General features: G+C 52.0%; 6 protein-coding genes across 6 annotated transcripts; 3 read left to right on the forward strand and 3 right to left on the reverse strand.

Moving 5' to 3' along the window:
* Positions 1-23: 23 nt before the first annotated feature.
* SAICODRAFT_122353 (uncharacterized protein) lies at positions 24-1,673 on the forward strand. Its single transcript, XM_019165376.1, has 3 exons — positions 24-160; positions 214-235; positions 614-1,673. Exons 1-3 carry the CDS (start codon positions 131-133, stop codon positions 1,564-1,566), a joined length of 1,005 nt encoding a protein of 334 aa, XP_019024062.1. The 5' UTR covers positions 24-130; the 3' UTR covers positions 1,567-1,673.
* A 126-nt stretch (positions 1,674-1,799) lies between these two features.
* Positions 1,800-3,819, forward strand: SAICODRAFT_92632 (Thioesterase/thiol ester dehydrase-isomerase; the record flags this gene model as incomplete). The annotated part of the gene is made up of 2 exons (XM_019171822.1): positions 1,800-2,365; positions 2,450-3,819. The coding sequence occupies exons 1-2, from the start codon at positions 1,966-1,968 to the stop codon at positions 3,817-3,819; spliced, it is 1,770 nt and encodes a 589-aa protein (XP_019024063.1). The 5' UTR covers positions 1,800-1,965.
* Positions 3,820-4,793: 974 nt separating this feature from the next.
* Positions 4,794-5,105, reverse strand: SAICODRAFT_40377 (uncharacterized protein; the record flags this gene model as incomplete). Its single annotated transcript, XM_019168634.1, has 1 exon — positions 4,794-5,105. A coding segment is annotated over one exon (312 nt), but the record flags the coding sequence as incomplete, so codon positions are not given.
* A 1,964-nt stretch (positions 5,106-7,069) lies between these two features.
* SAICODRAFT_57023 (ABC1-domain-containing protein) lies at positions 7,070-8,587 on the forward strand (the record flags this gene model as incomplete). The annotated part of the gene is made up of 1 exon (XM_019169503.1): positions 7,070-8,587. The coding sequence occupies one exon, from the start codon at positions 7,070-7,072 to the stop codon at positions 8,585-8,587; it is 1,518 nt and encodes a 505-aa protein (XP_019024065.1).
* Positions 8,588-8,765: 178 nt separating this feature from the next.
* On the reverse strand, positions 8,766-10,966 carry SAICODRAFT_25472 (uncharacterized protein; the record flags this gene model as incomplete). The annotated part of the gene is made up of 2 exons (XM_019166862.1): positions 8,766-10,745; positions 10,799-10,966. The coding sequence occupies 2 exons, from the start codon at positions 10,964-10,966 to the stop codon at positions 8,766-8,768; spliced, it is 2,148 nt and encodes a 715-aa protein (XP_019024066.1).
* A 720-nt stretch (positions 10,967-11,686) lies between these two features.
* Positions 11,687-12,661, reverse strand: SAICODRAFT_56942 (short-chain dehydrogenase; the record flags this gene model as incomplete). The annotated part of the gene is made up of 2 exons (XM_019169496.1): positions 11,687-12,501; positions 12,556-12,661. The coding sequence occupies 2 exons, from the start codon at positions 12,659-12,661 to the stop codon at positions 11,687-11,689; spliced, it is 921 nt and encodes a 306-aa protein (XP_019024067.1).
* Between the last annotated feature and the right edge of the window lie 143 nt (positions 12,662-12,804).

Below are 12,804 nucleotides of genomic sequence, written 5' to 3' on the forward strand. Positions count from 1 at the left end.
CGACCGCCAAGCGAGCACATGCACCCGCCTTTGCGGCTCAGCCTCAACGTGACGCATTCGTATAAAGACGCTCATACCCACATCTTCTTGGACCCTGAACAAAATCTGATCATATACAAAACGAACAAATATGGGTCTCGCAAATAAACTCAACGCCGCTGTACGTCCTCATCTGTGCGGACCGATAGGATCGAGCTGATCCAGACTTGATAGAAAACCGGTGCTCCGGCCGCTGGTGGTATGCCTCCCGCCGCAGCTGGCGCTCCTCAGCAGTCATATGGAGCTGCGCCTACGACGGGTTATAACCCTTACGCTGCGCAACAGCAGCCTCCCGCTCCCGCCCAAGGCGGTTACGGACAACCGCAGCCTCCTCAATACGGCCAACCTGGCTCCCAAAACCCTCAGCAATACGGCACCACCACTTCCGTCCAGCAACCCGGTTACAACGCTGGTTCCAAGCCCCCGCAGTATGGCGCTCCTCAGGGACAAGGCCAGTATGGTGCTCCGCAGGGTGCTCCGCAGGGACAGGGATATGGTGCTCCACCTGGTCAGTATGGATCCGGATACGCTCCCCAACCCCAAGGAGAATATAACCAATATCGTCCGCCTGTAGGTCCTCCTCCTGGCCAACAACAGCAGCCGCCGTATGGTGCACCGCCGCAGGGACAGTACGGTGCTCCTCCCGGTCCTCCTCCTTCTCAGCAGTATGGTGGTGGTGGCGGAGGTGCTAACAAAGTCGTTGCGGATAATTTGAGGCGTCTTGTTCGTGAGAATAAGTTGGAGATGTTTTACCCTCCTCAGCGTTTGGAGCAAGTCATTGCCCGCGCGTCCTCGATTCCCTACCAGCAGCTTTCCGCGAACTGGGGTATCCCCGCTGAGATTGCTTACGACCTCGCTGGGTTGGCGTTGTACGACGTCGTCATCTACTGTGACGATTCTGGCTCGATGAGAGCTGAGGAGGGCGGTGAGCGTGTTGATGACTTGAAGTTGATTTTGGGAAGGGTCGCGGATGTTACGCAGATGTTTGATGACGATGGCATCACGATCAGGTTCATGAACTCGAGGGATGTGCAGGGCGACAATGTCAAATCGAGCGCACAAGCACAGTCTCTCGTTGACCGTGTTCGATTCAGCGGAATCACACCTCTCGCAACCCAACTCGACGCAAAGGTCCTCCAGCCTCTCGTTCTCGGTCCCCTCCGTTCCCGCGGCCTTCCCAAGCCCGTCCTCATCATCACCATCACCGACGGTGAACCTGTTGGCGAACCCAAAGACCGCCTCAAGCAAGTCATCCTCTCCGCTCATCAACAAATCGTACAATCCGGCTTCTCCCCCGGTGCAATCGCCTTCCAATTCGCACAGGTCGGAAAGGATATGCGTGCGCAGGCTTTCTTGAGTGAGCTTGATCGCGACCAGAGGGTTGGTTCGTTGGTTGATGCCATTTCGTACTATGAGCTCGAGGCGGAGGAGATGTCGAAGAAGGGCGTGGAGTTGACGCCGGAATTGTGGTTGGTTAAGTTGTGCGTCGGAGGAATTGATTCGTCGTATGATGAGCAGGATGAGTAGGTTTCAGATTGCTGTGTTAGAGGAGTAATCTCTTGATCTTTTTTATTGCCTCACTATTCAAGATTGTGAAATGCACCCAGTTAGCCGGTACGCCGCCGCCCTTCCCGCGAACCCGCATCAGCCAAACGCGGTTTAGCTCAGACGCCGTACACCGAATTTCACGGTAACGTCGAACATTGAACTCAACAACAATTGCAGGTCTCGACAAAGGCAATGGTAAACGTACCCGCAATCGCCAACAAGGCACGTCGGGTGGTGGACGGCGTTATTCGTCAGTCCATCCGCCTGAACCACAGTAAAAAAGAGCCTGTCTATACGTTCATCTCGTCAGCAATCGAAGAATTCGAGTCAGATTTCAAGATACAGCATGCCACACCCATTGTGGACCCCGCTGCGGAGATGAAATTTTCTGCGAAACTTTCTGCGATTGATGCAGCGATTGATGCAGCGGCGAACACTGTTGCGGATAATAATGCGAACAAAACGGCAAATACCGTCGCAACCGCCGCTGCGGCCCCAGCTGCACCTCCCGCCGGGAACCCCGCTGCGAGTCAGAGCGTTGACCGCAACGCCGCTGTAGGTTCAGCGTCTCAAAGTCTGGAGCTCAAGAACCCTAATTCCAAGAGTCCGGAGCCTGAGAGCCCGTCACTTAAGATCACAGCGACCACCGTTTCGGCCCCTGCTGCAGATATCGCTGCGACCCCCGCTGCGAATACAGCTGCGACAGAGAGCATTGATCGAAATGCCGTCGGTTCATCTAAGAAGCCAGCGGTTAAGAACTCTGGGAAGCTTAAGAAGTCAGATCTCCGGCGGGCTGAGACTACGCCTCCGAAGAGACCGGAGTCTAAGATTGCAGATCCTACTCCTCCCAAAACTTCTACGCCTGAGACTACGCCGCCTAAGAGACTGGAGTCTAAGATTGCAGATCCTGCTCCTCCCAAAACTTCTACGCCTGAGACGACGCCGCCTAAGAGACCGGAGTCTGAGATTGCAGATCCTGCTCCTCTCAAAACTTCCAAGACCTCTACATCTAGTCAGACTGACTTACTCTACGACAATATGCGCGGAACGACTCCTTACACTCGCGCCCTCGAAAAACTCCGCACCGGCAAGCCTCGGCCAACGACGCACCCTACAGACCGTTCACTTCTGCCGTCACGTCGTATGGAGGACTCATATCACGAGTTGTACTTGCCATTTGCTGAGGATGATGCTTTGCTGGATCAGTATGTCAATGCGTATGGGTTATTGCGTATGGGTCAATTATTGGAGGATTTGGACAGTTTGGCTGGTGTCATTGCGTATAAGCACGTCACGCCTCCGGCAAGTCAACGACAAGCGGATTATGTACCTCCCGCTATCGTGACGGCGAGTGTTGATCGCATCTCGATTGTGGAGCCGATGCAGAGGGTTGAAGATGTGAGGTTGAGTGGTATGGTTACATGGGTTGGAAACTCGAGTATGGAAATTAAGTTGCAGATGGAGACAGTTGCCAAGACTGGCGAGGTGAGAAATATCCTCGAGGCGGGCTTCTCTATGGTTTGCCGTGATCCGATCATGATGACAGCTTTACCCGTGAACCCTCTCATCCTCGACACCCCTGTGAAACAAGAAATTTATGCTCAAAGCGAAGAATACAACGCCAAGAAAAAGCTTGCGTCGAAATCCTCACTCAACTTCCAAGCACCTACAGCCGAGGAATCACAAGAAGTTCACAAAACCTGGCTCGCACTGGGTTCGGAGTCGATGAAACCGCAGGATGCGGAGTGGATGGAGAATACGAAGCAGTATGGTACGCAGCTCATGACGCCTGCTGCAAGGAATATTCATACGACTATGATTTTCGGTGGGTATTTGCTTAGGTTGACGTTTGAGCTTGGACATTGTTGCGCTGCGGCATGGGGCAAGTCTCGACCAGTGTTTGTGTCACTTGACTCGACGTCGTTCAAGTCGCCCGTACCGGTTGGTTCTATTCTTGACTTGGAAGCAATGGTTGTACATACCTCACCTTGCACTTCTCCCCAGGTCCCTGAGGGATCTGGACTGGTGCAAGTGAGAGTGCAAGCTATGGTGAGAGACATCGAGACAGGACAGAGAAGGGTGGCAGGAGAGTTCGCATACACGTACCGTGTGAAGGAGCACAAGAAGGTCGTACCGAAAACTTACGGGGAATTCGTAGAATGGATTGCTGGCAAGAGACGAATGGAGCAGAGTAAGCTGTGGGGAGCTGGAAGTGAAGTCGGTATGGAGTAGACATGCAATTTAGAGACCGACGGAGACAGGAGGCACATGGTTAACGGCTATTTATACTGTCGATTGATATATATAGAATGGGGTAAGTCAAACCTCTGTAAAACTTACAACGAATTAGATTATAATCGCGTAAATATACGCTAAGGTCTGACCAACCCTCAGAAAACATAGAAAGATTATTTTTTCAGCAGGCAGTTAGCTCCCGCTCACGTGAATATGCAATGCACGGTCCATCCCATCTTCATAGACAAGGCTTGGGAGGGCGATTTCCGGGGAGAAATCGATAGACCAGACTCTTAGGAATCGATCGTGTAGTACCATTTCTCATAGAGCTGTGACATTGTGAAGGGCTTTGGCGTAGGTGTATGATGTTGCATGAACATGCATAAAATCATCGAAGACACTCATTGGGCCCACAAACCACAAAAATTGTTAAAATCAAAGAATCCACATGCAGAACATGTTCATCTAAGCTCCCTCTATCTCATGGGACCCAGAGCTGCATCCCTAGTGGCTTCCAGGGTGCGTTTCTTTCTTATAACTGAAAACACCTTTTCAGCATGGAGCAACTGAAGGAGGCCTTGTGGCCCAAAACCGGTGGCACGACGTGATTGCTAAGGCTAGGTATGATCAGTTTGAACCCTTACTTGACCTCCAAGGCCTTTATCTATGTTGTTTTAGGGGTATTTGTCATATGGAGTTTGCGATTTGCGCGCACATGGGAAAGTTACGTCAAGGATTTTGCACACAGCAGTACAGCGCATTCGATGGTGCGCTCGAGTGCCGTTTTGATTGAAATACGCGCATATATCATCGGGGTGGTGTCTCTCGAGGTCAATGGTTACCAACCATGATTCGCCAATATCTGCGGATCCGCGAAGATTTAGTATGATAGCCAGGACAATGCAAGACGCTATCCATCGAAACAGATGTGCATCGCATCCTTCAGAATCAGTCATGGGAAGACCCTGTAACAATCGAGTCTGCAGTACTCCAATGGTATGCTCGACTGTGACCCTTGTATGGGAAACTTCACGGTTGAATCCAGATTTCTGGGTTGTGTATCCTTGATCCTGCTTGAAGGGAGTGACAACCGACATAGTATTGCAGTATGCTGAATCCGCAAGCAGGTATTGGGTGGGACTGAAGTATGCGTCCGGGTTTAGGTGCAGCGGTAAATCCTTGTAGGCAGTTGAATCATGCTGGGAACCAGGTAGAAAGCAATTAAAGTGCCTTATAAGACGTTGATCATTACAAACAATGGTTGCCTGAAGGCCGTACTGACCACCATGGATAAGCCGTTACATCCTCGATAAGGTTCTATGGAGTAACTTACCTGCTTTTTGCGCTGGCAGAGGCAGTCCAGACGCCAACTACTCCCTCAAACCACCCTGCGCTGGATTCCTTGACCCTTTTTGCAATAGTCTCCCTCTTCTTGGGGTTCGGCCATTTGACGTTATCTTCCTATAACGATGATAAAGCAAGTCAAACACGTCCAGTGAACATGGTTAGGGCACCCTTACCGATTCCAATGAAGTCAGCCGTTTTTGACAATGATGAACTAGTAGAACTTTGGGCGCCAAATCGAAAGAGGATACAAGCCAGCGGATATCTTACTGATGCTTGTTCACAAGCACTGTTGTTGTAGAACACCGGGTTGGTCTCGATCAGACCGAGGACAAAATGAGAATCTTCTCGATTCATTCAGTAGTAGGCCTTGAACCTTTCGTCATCATACCCGTTGAGAACCTCTTCAATGAAGTGTCAGGACTTTGCCAATGGTTTGCGTGCAGAGATATATCGAGTGTTTTTAATGATTCCAAGCATCTGGTAATCTTCATCTTTGGAATCGTCGGTCTCCATGGATTGCAAAAAAGGTCCCAATCGGTGATTCGTCTGTATGCTCCCGAGCTCAAGGATGACGCCATTGATGATGTCGAGGCCTTAGAAATCGATGAAGCTGAAGAGGGCGAGCATTCGTCGAAGTCAAGTTGATCCGTACCAGCATTTTCTAAACTATTGAAATGGTCCGAGATCGACGGTTGGCTAGACGGCAATTCAGCCTCTCTGGACTGTCGATAACGAATGATCGCGGCAACTACGCAATTCAAAAATAAGCAATTATTTTTCACAGAGGTTTGACTACCCCCAGTCCTCGTTACAGACAGGCGCATGCCCGTGCAGGAGACCAAGCACGGCTACGTACGGGAAGAGAAGCCGCGCTCAGACCCGTGTGTAACAAAATATACGGGAATTATCTCTACACCACTATACCTCAATCACCATCATGGCCGGTCGACGTCTTGCGGACCTCGTTGGCCTTGCTACAGCCATCACAGGGATCGCCCAGAAACACATCGCGCTGAGATCACAGCAAGCAGCACTCCTCACACGGACATCCTCTCTGATCAAACCTATCAAGAATGCAGCGTACAGCGAGAGATCAGCAACCGCACGACCAGCAGCAGCTACGGCGACAGCTGTGAACGAGGAATTGAGACCAGCATCGAGGCAGCCTGCACCACCACATGCCGGATCAGATACTACGACTCAAGGAACATCCATCGCTGCGGATAAAGCAGACGCCGCTCTACACCAAGGCATCGACGACGAAGTATTCTATGCCGCGAGTAAAGCACACTCAGCGGACGGACCGGCGCCGAAACATGCACTGAATGTCACGCAGCGGGAACAAGGTGTTTTGGGAGATGAGTTCTACGGACTCAAAGCGCCGGAAGAGGATCGAGGCTCGGAAGCAAAAGTGGACAGGGAGACGTTTGCGAGCCCAAGGGATCCCAAGCATGTGTGTGAGTCCCAGAAGGATATCCTGGAAAGTTCAAAGGGTGGGTTGTGGGTTAATCAGAGTACAAGCGCGGCGGGAGAAGCACAGTTTACAGCACCGACATCCACGGCGGAGTCCAAGGAGCAGTCGACAAAGACATCGCCCGAAGAGGCATTGGAATCATTGGAGCAGGAACGTGGAGAGGCATCAGAACTGGACATCAAAGCCGCGGACTCTGATCTCTCGGCGCATGACCCAGCTGGCGCAGCAGCGACTTCTTCCACCGCAACTTCAATCCCATCACACGCGGCGGGTCCCTCCGCAGAAGGCGGCTCATTAGCTGATGGAATTGACCAGGATGTGTACTATACTTCCAAGGCTGAGCAACAGCAACAGGAGGATGTACGAGAGGTTGAGGCCAAGATGCCAGTGCGTCCAGGACAGCCAGGAGATGGAAACTCGGATTTGATGAAAGATATCGATTCAGATGTGTACTACACTGCAAAGACCACCGGCACTCCCCCCACGGCTTCAGTAGCAGAAGAACAAGGTCAAGCAGCGGAAGACAAAGACACCAAAGAGCTCGCTGCATCGATTCAAGCGGACCTCGCCGCCGGTGCAGAACGAATCATCAAGGAAGTCGCTCCGGAACCAGTCAAGCGTCAACTCAATGCATCACGGATCCCGTCCTCCCGTATCGGGCGATTATTCCACTACGGCACCCTCGCAGCCTCAATGTCCCTCGGCGCGCTCTCCGAAGGCACGAAACGGATCTTGACGGGTGGTGGTGAGGACGCTGGAACAAGCGTCATGCTCAGCCAAGCAAACATGGATCGGTTGGTAAACAAGTTGACTCGGATGCGTGGTGCGGCATTGAAGTTAGGCCAAGTTATCTCGTTCCAAGATGCGAAGGTGTTGCCCGGGCCGGTGAGAGAGGTGTTGAGACGTGTTCAAGATGCGGCTGATTACATGCCGGCAGAACAGTTGGAGGAGGTCATGGCGACCAATCTCGGACGTGAGTGGAGGGACATGTTTGAGAGTTTCGAGGAGGTGCCGATTGCTGCGGCGAGTATCGGGCAGGTTCATAGTGCGGTGTTGAAGAATGGTATGAAGGTCGCTGTTAAAGTGCAATACCCTGGTGTTGCGGATAGTATCAGTAGTGATTTGAACAATTTGGGCATGTTGTTGACAGCCTCGAGACTATTGCCAAAGGGTCTGTTTTTGGACAAAACGATTGCCAGTGCGAGGACGGAGTTGGGGTGGGAGTGTGACTATGTCCGTGAAGCGGTGTGTGCTAAGAAGTTTGGAGAGTTATTGAAGGACGATCCTGTTTTCCGCGTACCGAAGATCGTGGATGAGGCGAGTGGGAAGGGTGTGTTGACGATGGAGATGATGCCCGGAACGGCATTGGGGAGGAAGGAGAGGTATGATCAGGAGACCCGGAATTGGATCGCAACACAGGTGCTCAAGCTGTGCTTGAGGGAGATTGTCGAGTGGAGGTATATGCAGACTGACCCCAATTGGTCGAACTTCTTGTACGATGAGAAGACGAAGACCATCTCACTGTTGGATTTTGGAGCCAGTAGGGCGTTCCCTGACAAGTTCATTGATCTGTACACGCAGACCTTGTTGGCCGCTTCTCGGGGTGATAGGGAAGCATGCCGAACTCTGTCAATCGAATTGGGCTACCTAACAGGTATGGAAACAAACGCAATGACAACCGCTCACGTCGACTCCATACTCACCCTTGGCGAGCCCTTCGCGAACTCCGCCCCCGATACCTATGACTTCTCACAACAAACCATCACGGACCGTGTCAAGGGTTTGATCAGTGTCATGATTCATCAGCGGTTGAGTCCGCCGCCGGTTGAGACGTATAGTTTGCATCGGAAGTTGAGTGGAGCGTTCCTGTTGTGTGCGGAGTTGGATGCAAAGATCGAGTGTACGAAGATCTTCCAGGAGGTTATGAGGGCAGTTGGGAAGTAGTTTGGAGGAGATATATTGGAGACATTATTGAAATCATTGAGCATTTGTAGGATATCTCATCAGAGCAGGGCTGGGGAATGGTCCCACACTCCTCCTCCGCGGGCACGGTGGACGTATACGGACTACTACCAATTATCACAAATAGCATATCACTACCTCGCCTCCTGGACGACAACGGTCATGGAATGACCTCATACGCTGTCCCAATACTCACACCAAGACACAATGCCGCAGTCAGCGCAAACCCAGCCCACCCAATCCACCTTCCCTTCCTTTCCTCCTTCGGCAGCATAGCGTAAAAGCTCACCGTAGCCCACGACATAAAGATCATGACACCGGCTGAGATAACGATCTGATATGCTGATCCCATTCGAAGACCTGCGCCGAGGCCGGTGAGGGAGCTGAAGACGATAAGGGAGAGGAGGAGGCAGAGGAAGTAGCCGCGGATAACGCGGATACGGACGGGTGCTTTCATAATTGAGACTTCGTGGTCGGAGTGTTCTGGGTCGCGTCCATGTTCGATTTCACTTGGGTGGAAGACACTCTCGTGCTCCCCAAACAATGTCCGCAGGCTCATATACGACCTCTGCACGCCGAGCTTAACTCTCCGACCTGCCACTCTCAGGGTATCACCGAATCCATGCTCATCCTCGCTATCATCATCCGTCCCAGTGGCACTGCTAACACGACTCCGCCTCCGTCCCCACGCACCCAACAACCCAGTCCGCTCATCATCCGCAGGAACCTCCACCGTCCACGCCTCCTCGTGCTCTTCATCATCAAACTCGTTCCAGTACCGCTGTCCAACGACTTCCACGCTGGGTTGTTGACGGATACTCGGTGTTCGGCTCGAAGCACCACTGACCAAGCCAGGACTGACGATAGATTCATTCGTAGCCTCCGTAGGCGTGAGGAACTGTGTCTTCTTCCTCCTCATCTCACGCGAACTCGGTGGTAACTTCCTGATATCGCGATCGATACTGCTCATCCAGCTCGGTGCTTGAACGTTGATTGGCGACAACAATCTGTAAGCCGCATGCACATATAGCGAAAACCCATCCACAAGCTCTACAAGATGACTTGCCGTCAACTCTTGGAGCCAAGGAGGCAGTCCACCATGCCACTGAACCTCGAGTACAGCAAATGGGAACGTCTCACCGCCCTTGTCTGACTCCTCAGACACCCACCTCCGCTTCCCCTTTTCAATCCGGAGGAGACGAATATCCCTGTCGAGGAAAGCCGACACGTTCCCCGTCTCATGCGAGAACTGGGCAAACTGCGTCCTTCTCGTCGCAGCCTTCAGTACAGGCTGAAGATCAGCAGACTTAATAGCTGTATGCGCCTCTTGCAACTTCGCTGGAGGATCAAGACCGCCTTCATTTGCAATAGCGTAGAAATCAAGATCATCTGCCGCTTTTCTGATATACTGCTCCACGTGCTTCCGAGGGACACGCACTACCTTCTTCTGCCCGTCCTCTTCGGGTAACGTGATCGTAGCCTCCAATAACTCGGAGCCTTCGCCCCAAGTCACCGTCGGAACTTGTACCTTGCCCGCATTTCCAGAGGCCTCTGTTAGCTTGTCGAGATTGTCAGTATCGAGATAGACGGTCCGCATTCTCTGCATCGCGGTCTTCCGTGACGAAGACGGGACGTGCAGAGCCATGTACTTCAACAACACAAAGTCCAACTCCGTAGCATTGTCCGGGTGCACCCAATACGTGATCCTATTGACTGGAGCAAGTGAGGCATCAGACGCGACACTGACCTCCGAGCCAGGCTTGTGTACACTCGGGTCCCGATCATTGTGCAACGACGCCAACTGCACCAACCACTGTCCAAAGTCAACCCGTTTATGGAACGCATCTGGGCTCTGCAGCGACGGCGCAAACCGCCCGTGGAGACTGTCGGCTCCGGGCGCGTGCCGTGTACACCATTTTGCATGCTTCTTCACCAACTTCCTGAATCCCTCTCTCTGTGCTGCGATATACCGTGCCAACGACCGTACATCCTGCGTCAACCGGTTCAACTCATCGTCAAATTTGAAGAAGTTCTTTAGTTGTGGTTGCTTAGGTTTTGCACGGTTGTTGGCGCCGGATTTGAGGCTGTGGGCGATTCTGCGGTCGATTTCTCCTGATTTGGATTTAACGAAGTCATCAACCTACGGATTCATTAGCTTTCCCGTGCTGGTCAATTGGGGTTGATGGGACATACTCGTCTCAACTCCTCCTGCAACAACTGCAACAACCGATCCTCCCGCTCCCTAGAACAACCGTTTTCTGACGTAACAGCCTTAATCTCCTTCTTGATCACATCATAGTCGAGATTGTAGGGCTTCAGCTCCGGCGCACTATGTCTCGAAAGCGATTCACCGAACTTCATTATTCCGATTGTATGCTGTCCTTAACCCCTTTCCACTGAATGCCGTCGTTCTTTGTGATTCTGTTAACGGGCGTGTCACTCCTTAAACCGTATCGCTTCTCTTCTCCCAGCTGGTGGCGAGACTTCAAGGTGAAACCTTATTGATTGGACAATCGATTGCTGAGCGACGGCGTTGACCGGGTTTTTGTTGATGGGTGGACTCGGGTAAAACCTTAAATTCAGAACAGGCGCCGTACGTCCACCGAAGCCAAGCGGGCGCGCGCTCAAGGCTGCTATGCTGCCCGGCGACGTAGGCGTACGTCTGGGTGCAGGCAGCTGCTATTACGAGAGCCAGGAGTCTAGAAAGTTCCGAGAGTCGGACGTATGGGAGTCAGACTTACAGAGGCCTATCGTTGAAGAACTTGAAAGTACGGACAATTGCACAGCACAGTGCCGAAAAGTTCCCACGACAACGGGACTGCATCGGTTGAGCTATCAACTCTCACGAAATGAGTGAAGGGATGGGCGATGAGACCCCTTAAAGGGGGTAAAGTTCGCCAGTTCATTTCTTGCATATGTACAATACTTCACCCTCCGGACCTAAAGTTTGCCTATCGATTGATTGTAATGGGTGCACGGAACGCCTGTCAACCTGAGCCTCTGATCGACATGCCAAATGCTAAGGTATTTTGGTCATTACCTATCGTGCACTTCTCATATTATCTGGACGACGTCGTGACTCTATGGGTTCGTCAACAAGAATCCACCATCCACGACAATGGCCTGCCCATTAATGTACTCCCCAGCTCTCCCCACCAAATACAACAACGCGCCTGCCATATCCCTCTCATCCGCCAACCTCCCCGCCGGCAACTTCATCTCCTCAACCTCATCCTCCGTGGCCTCACTCATCTCAGTCGGCACGACACCAGGCGCGATGGTGTTAATCCTGATTCCCAATCCACTGAATTCCTGTGCCATCATCTTTGTGAGGTGGAGTGTTGCGGCTTTGGAGGCGTTATAAGCGAAGTGGTCTTGCGCTTTCTTGGTGATGGCAGACATGGAGGAGATGTTGATCACGGAGCCTTTGCGGCCGGTGCCAGTGTGGTCGTTGGAGTTTGAGGAGTTTTTCTTGCCTTTTGCGAGGAGGCGGAGGAATGCGACGGTGGTGAAGTAAACACCGATGGTGTTGATCTGGAACGTCATGTGCCAGCCTTTGGGTTCCTCCTTCTCCCAGAGATGCTTCTGCATTTCTTCGACGTTATTCGCGTCGGCTTTGTGGGGTGCGTGGTCCTTTGACGTTTCGAGGTTCGCTTCAGGACCAGTTATGCCGGCGTTGTTGACCAACAAGTCAATGTATGGGGACGTCTTCTCGACCTCCTTCACCGCCTCCTCGAGAGACTTCTTGTCCGAGACATCACACACAATAGGAATGATCTCTCCCTTTACCTTCGGGTTCCACTCATCTGCGGCTTTCTTCACGTCATCTTCCTTGTGGGACATAATGAAGACGCGAGCACCGTTGTGGGCGAGAGCGAGGGTACACATGAGGCCAACTGTACATGTCCTCGTCAGCTTTTATTCTTGTACAAAGTGGATGCGACACATACTTCCTGTACCACCGCCGGTGATGACTGCGGTAAGGTCATGAACGCCGAAGAGAGCGTCAAGGTCGTAGGTCTCCTTAGAGTGATTCTTGTCCTGCTCGGAAGACATGCTGTATCTTGCAAATGTATTCGAAAACTGACGCTGAAAGTTCAAGTTGTGATTGTAACTGTATCTGTAAACAGGCGTGAAAGTACGAGTGGCAAGCCCTGTTCTATAGCTGGTCGAATTGATGAGTGTACGCACAAATCTTT

The sequence above is a fragment of the Saitoella complicata genome (genome assembly GCF_001661265.1).
Source record: "Saitoella complicata NRRL Y-17804 unplaced genomic scaffold SAICOscaffold_12, whole genome shotgun sequence".
In the NCBI taxonomy this organism is placed as follows: Eukaryota; Fungi; Ascomycota; class Saitoellomycetes; order Saitoellales; family Saitoellaceae; genus Saitoella; species Saitoella complicata.

Coding starts and splice junctions, on each gene's coding strand:
- SAICODRAFT_122353 (XM_019165376.1), top strand. CDS start 131: ATGGGTCTCGCAAATAAACTCAACGCCGCT. Junction 161..213: donor CAAATAAACTCAACGCCGCT/GTACGTCCTCAT, acceptor CAGACTTGATAG/AAAACCGGTGCTCCGGCCGC. Junction 236..613: donor AACCGGTGCTCCGGCCGCTG/GTGGTATGCCTC, acceptor GTCCGCCTGTAG/GTCCTCCTCCTGGCCAACAA.